The following is a 6,269-nucleotide window of genomic DNA, read 5'->3' as shown; positions in this document are numbered from 1 at the left end:
CGTTTTGGCTTCCCGACCTAAATTCAAAAAATCCGGCCACCATTTGGGGCGGGTCTTGTGTCAATCCTCATCTACACCTCGAGAGCTTTCTATAGACACCAAGAACACCAAAATCCATCTAGCGGTTTGCCCAATTTTTGTTTGGGAAATTTTAGCCCATTTCGACATTTGTGCTAGATTTCTCGCAAACCGTGAACCCCATGAGAAAACCGAGAGTACCAAAGCGCTTCACTCGTCGAGAGTTTCGCGGCAATATAAATTTCGAAATTTTTCGACATCGTTTTTCGGTGGGTCCCATAAAACTTCGTATTGTTTTTCCGAGCACTAAATGAGCTTAGAAATTTTCATAAAAATTATATACTAACCCCCGTATTGTAGGCTTTGTGTATGTACCTTCAATTCACGAAAATTCAACGATTGCCGGGGTCTGTAAGTTTTAGGTCAGACAGACAGGCTACCAAAAAAGTCTTAGAATTGAGTCAAGATTTTAGCTACCCCACCGTTATTAGACGTCTCGAACGCATTCCCGAGATCGGAATCGGCATAGGTAAACCCGAACCTTACTTTTTCTTAATTGTTTAGTGCTTGAATTGGATTAGAAATCCGTAAAATATTCGTGGTAGCTCATAAAATTATGATTCTTTTTGCATTAGCTTAGTAATATTGCTAAGGACTGCGGGGCAAAGTTTTAGAATTTTTAAAACTCATTTGGGTAGTTTTTGCAAAAAGGTCAATTATAAAGATTAAACTGTAATTTTACATATTGTGACTGATGATTGTTTGGATGGGCCTAGAAGGGGCTGTGTAATATGATTGAGTTGTGGTTATATGGTTTGTTGATATAGTAGTGCGTTTTAAGCCTTTTTGCAGGTTGGGTAAGTCCTAGGTATAGGGGAGGCTCTGCCAGATTTTCGGCACGACTTATGACATTTTGGTCTTTTTCGTAATTTGTATTGAGTCAAATGCATTAAATAATTGTAATAAAATTGCCAGGTGAGCTGGGACAACCTTCCTCCTCCGCCCAACCGCCACAGTGACCGTGGTTAAGTCTGTGAGTAAAATATTAATTTTAATTGTAATTTCAATATTATTTTATGTTCAAACATGCCCATGCATCACTTATAAATATGTATCTATGTAGTTAAACTCTAGGCACGTTTTATGTTGCATTCACAACTGTTAAAGTGCCATGGATATTGTTGTGGTAATTTGGAGCAGTGTGCGTGAGGTGGCGTGCATGTGGTATGGTGTTGGCTATGGACAGAACGGGTAGACACGGCTTGAGATCTTCGCTGAGACCCGGTCCTTCGGGGTAGACACAGCTTGAATTCTTCGCTGGGACCCTGATTTGGTTTATTAAGTGAAAGTCCTGCTTGAGTTCTTCGTTGGCACAGATTGGATTAAGAGGACTGTATAGGGGATCAGCTCCCATATATGTATTGTTTGACCTTATCGGGTGTGTGAGTGCTCCAGATTACCTTTTTGCTGTTATGATGCGAAAATATTGACTTTGTTGCATTTCACTCTACAGGGTGCATTAGTTTTAGATAGCTATAGAGATTATGATTAAAATTGATATTTTACTCTCTGAGTCGAACGCTCACTCCTGTTCATTTTTCAGGCTACAAGAGTATTATTATTATGGTTAACCTGTTTTTCTTCTTCACAGGTCGTTTATTTATGTTTGTGTAATTCTGTTAACTCCTAGAATTTTCACATGTGTTAGAAATATTTATTTGATTTGGGTCTGTAATATAATTTGTTATGTTGGACCTATAAACTTATTATATGCATGTATGTTGGACTGGATGAGGGAGCTGAGCTTCCATTTGACTTTATGTTATTATGAGTATGTGGAAAGTGAGCGGAGCTCCCCAATTGATTATATATTATGTTTATAGGTCGGGTGAGTCAAAAACTCCCCGTTAAAAGGTTCATTTTATGGCCGGACTCTATCCAGTTAAATTCTTGAAATTGGGCCCAAATGGGCCTTAGAGTTGGGTTGAGGAATAGTTAGGCTTACTACGGGCCTTGGGGGCTTTAGGCTGGCCCAGGTCCTAGTGTCAGTCCAGTCCATAGGTTGGGTCGTGACAATTATAATCATACGTCAATATATATTTGACATTGGAATAGACTTATATGTTGGAGTTAAAAACTATTTATTTATTAAAAATATAAATTTAAATATTATTATCGTCTATTTTTATTTGTAGCATTTAATTTTTTTTAATTATTTATTATATTTAAAAATTAAAGAGTATTAATTATTTTTTTAATTTTACTTTTTATCTCTACTAAACACTATAATAAATATTTATATAAATTTTTAAGTGAGATAAAAAGTAATTTAATTAATTATTAGTATATTTTTTTATAAAAATGATATTATCTAATAATTTCCTTATTATCATGCAAAATTCAAACCCGGTAAATAAAAATAGATAAAAGTAGTAGAGCAAATCATACATCATTAAACTTAACTAATGAAATTCGATTATTTTTATAAGGGTGAGTTCGATTTGATTTTCAATAAGTAATTTTAAAAATTTTTGGTTTTCGATTTAATTACCTTGATTTGATAACCTAAATGATCGAATGTACATTGATTAATATATTAATTATATTTTTATTAATAATTTATTATTTATAATTATTATTTTATAATTTTAATAATAATATTTATTTTATCATTATTCTTTTATTAATAACATATCATATTTGTTATTTTTATAAATAAAAAATAATTTAAAATATATTTTAACTTCAATTATAATTTTTCAATTTCAATTAAATTTAATTTTTTTATTAATTTCAATCCAATACAATTAACAACTAAAATTTTAATTAATTCAAAATTCAGTCAGCTCAATTCAATTAACCTAATATTCATCCTAACCATGCTAAAAAACAATAATATTCATCCTAACCATTAATGCATGATAATTATAATAATAATTACTAAGTAGAATTGATTGCAAGATGAATGATGTTTTCTCCAAATGCGGCTAACACAATTATTTTGCACAAATTCACCGATTCATTTTCAATTTTTCCTTTTTTTTTTTTTAAGGGCTCAAAGAATTATCCAATGCAGCTAATTCACATACTCCCTCCCTCCCTCACATCAAAATAATATATTTCTAGAAATCCAATATGTATATTAAAATAGACAAAAAAAAATATTTAGCTTACCAATGAAATAATAATAAAAATAAAAGCAAGTGAAGGTGATTGAAAATATATATATATATTTAAAAAATAAAAATAAAAACAAAAATTGAATCCACATCATTTATCAACAAAAACAAATATTCAAACATCTTCTTCTTTCACTCTCATCACATCAGTCTCTCTGTCTCTCACTCTCACTTCACTAGTATTCACTGTATCCCTTCCTTCCTTGCAATTCCATCTCTCTCTGCTAGAGCCACCATTTCTTGCAGGGAAAACAAAATTAAAAATGGTGGCATGCATCAAAAGTTTTCCAATTTCTAATTCCCATTTTACCCCTATCTTATTCACTTATTTACTGCTCCTCTCCTTCTCCGCCTCCACCACTCCCATTCTAGCCATTAACATCACCACTCTCCTTTCTTCCTATCCTAACTTCTCCTCCTTCACTGCTCTTCTTTCCTCTACACCTTCCTTAGCTAATGAACTCACCGGCTGCTCTTCCCTTACTCTTTTAGCCGTACCCAATTCATATCTCTCCGCCTCCGTTGATTTCACGCGCCACCTCTCCCCTTTCTCTCTTGCCGACCTCCTTCGCTACCATTTCCTTTTGCAGTACTTCTCCTGGTCTGAACTCCATCAGATTCCTACCTCCGGTGTACTGGTTACCACTCTTTTCCAAACCACTGGACGCGCCGCCTCCAATTCCGGCACGGTTAACATTACCCGGAATCCCATCACCAACACCGTCACCATCAACTCTCCGCCCCCTTACTCAACTTCAAACGCCACCGTTTTATCTCTGGTTAAAACGTTCCCCTATAACATCTCCATCATCTCTGTGAATTCCCTTTTAGTCCCCGACGGGTTCAATCTCATGGCATCGGAGACTCGGCCTCCATTAGGCCTGAACATAACGAAAGCACTAATTGATGGGCATAATTTTTTTGTTGCAGCGTCGATGCTATCGGCTTCTGGGGTGGTGCAAGAATTCGAAGCCGACGAAAGAGGTGCCGGAATTACTCTGTTCGTCCCAACAGACACTGCTTTTGCAGATCTGCCGGCCACCGTGAGCATACAGTCACTGCCAGCTGAGAAAAAAGCTGTGGTCTTGAAGTTCCATGTCTTGCATTCGTATTACCCACTGGGTTCCCTCGAGTCAATTGTGAACCCAGTCCAACCCACATTGGCCACGGAGGCCACAGGCGCCGGTAGCTACACTCTTAACATCTCGCGAGTTAATGGGTCGTTGGCAATCAATACAGGGATAGTTCAGGCATCGGTGACGCAAACGGTTTTTGATGAGAATCCAGTGGCGATATTTGGGATGTCAAAAGTGTTGTTGCCGAGAGAGATTTTTGGTAGGAATCCGATATCAACGAGCAAGCCAGGAAATGCGGTGATGGGCACAGCTCAGCCACCGGATATTTCTCTCTCGCCAGAGAGTTCTACCGGATACGATGGGCAACCTTCTCATCTGTCGTCACCGCCAGGTTTTAGAGAAGACATTAAATCTGGAAGCAGAGTTGAAGCGGCCATTAATGGATTACAGAGCCTGATTCTTGCTCTGTGCTGTACAGTATTGTATGTAGCGGTATAAGGTTTTTAATTATTTTTGGTGATAATTAATGATTTTTCTGTTTCCCAATTGGTGCACGGTGATTAAATTTGGCTAAAACAGCAGCCTTTTTTTTCAGCTTTGATTTTTTGAATAATTTTTCCTTCCCTATTATTATTTATAGGATTTCTAGAGGAACATGTCTAATTGTGAATTTCATTTTGTCAATGTTTCAATAATTTATATATAAAAAAAATGCCATTTTGTTTGTTTTCTTTTGATCTCTCTTCTTTATGCGTGCTACTGATACATTTCTAACTGTGAAGTGATATTTATGTCTGACATTAAAAGCTGCAGTTTACTCCAATTTAATATCTGCCAAGTGAGACTAAATTAAGCAAGACTAGCTAACTGATGGTAGTAAAAGTTGAAACTTGAAATTGAAGGATGGAATTGGAATCAGTTTTACAGGGTGTCTGGATTAGAAACGAACTGAGATGTTGGAAAATTTTCGGATTTAGATTCCCATGAAATTCATGAAACCCAGTTTGCCTTCTTTCTTGTGTCAAGCGTTCTTTTCCTGGAAAATTCTGAATTCTTCCGGTTTTTTCTAGATCAAAGTAAATTTTTATTTATTTATTTAAATGGTAAATTCTGATGTTCAGTCTGGTTTTGGGCTGTGGAGGTGAACAGTGTAGGGCCAGATTTAGTGTGACCAATGGCATTGGATGAGGGGAATCTACAGTGACACTGCTCAGATGCCCTTTCTGATTACTGTGTGTGTGTTTCTTTTTGATGAGTCCAAAAGCCAGTTGGGTTAATCAAGTTAAAAAGCCTGACTGTGCGATCATCAGCATGACAACACCCATCCAGGTCTAGACTTTTTTTTTTTAAGATATAGATCACGTATTATTAGGTGTATTATTTATTTTGTATATGTATTATCTTTTATATTTATGTTAAATTTTAATTTTTATGAGAAAATAATAATAATATTTTTATATCTATAAAAAATATTTTATAATTTTTCAGTGTAGGTTGTATCTTAAGAACTAGGACGTCAATTTTTTAGATATTATTCTCTCAATAAATTAATCTTTTTATTTAATATATAATTTATTATTAACTATACATTAAATATTTAAAATATTGTTAATTGTATTTTTAATTTAAAATAATTAAATCTCCATCTTTAGAGGTGGTGGATTTAGAGCCACTTTTTTTAATGTCTTGACTGCATTTGATTGTTCTTTCTTCCAAGGTGAAGCAGTCTTTCTAAGCATTTTTGACAGCTGGCTGGTGTGGGTGGCCACATGGAAAATAAATTTCCTGATGTAATTGATAATACCAAGGAATTGTTGTATTTGTTTTACTGTCAAGTTCTTATCAGGGAACTTCAGTAATTCTTCTGCAATGTGAGGTCCCGGTTGGTATTTTCCATTTTTGAACTTCATTCCAAGGAAGTGGATATCAGTTTAGGCCAATGAGCTCTTCTTCTCTAATAGCATAATTCCATGAGAATCTACTAGGTGTTGAAAAG

General features: G+C 35.1%; 1 protein-coding gene across 1 annotated transcript; it reads left to right on the top strand.

The window, feature by feature from the left end:
* Positions 1 to 3,304: 3,304 nt before the first annotated feature.
* LOC110637987 (fasciclin-like arabinogalactan protein 4) lies at positions 3,305 to 4,819 on the top strand. The gene has a single exon (XM_021788376.2). It carries the CDS (start codon positions 3,461 to 3,463, stop codon positions 4,769 to 4,771), a length of 1,311 nt encoding a protein of 436 aa, XP_021644068.2. The 5' UTR covers positions 3,305 to 3,460; the 3' UTR covers positions 4,772 to 4,819.
* The last annotated feature ends 1,450 nt before the right edge of the window (positions 4,820 to 6,269 follow it).

This window comes from Hevea brasiliensis, chromosome 1, assembly GCF_030052815.1.
Source record: "Hevea brasiliensis isolate MT/VB/25A 57/8 chromosome 1, ASM3005281v1, whole genome shotgun sequence".
NCBI classification, from domain to species: domain Eukaryota; kingdom Viridiplantae; phylum Streptophyta; class Magnoliopsida; order Malpighiales; family Euphorbiaceae; genus Hevea; species Hevea brasiliensis.
This window is presented reverse-complemented; position numbering and strand designations above follow the sequence as displayed.

Coding starts and splice junctions, on each gene's coding strand:
- LOC110637987 (XM_021788376.2), top strand. CDS start 3,461: ATGGTGGCATGCATCAAAAGTTTTCCAATTTCTAATTCCCATTTTACC.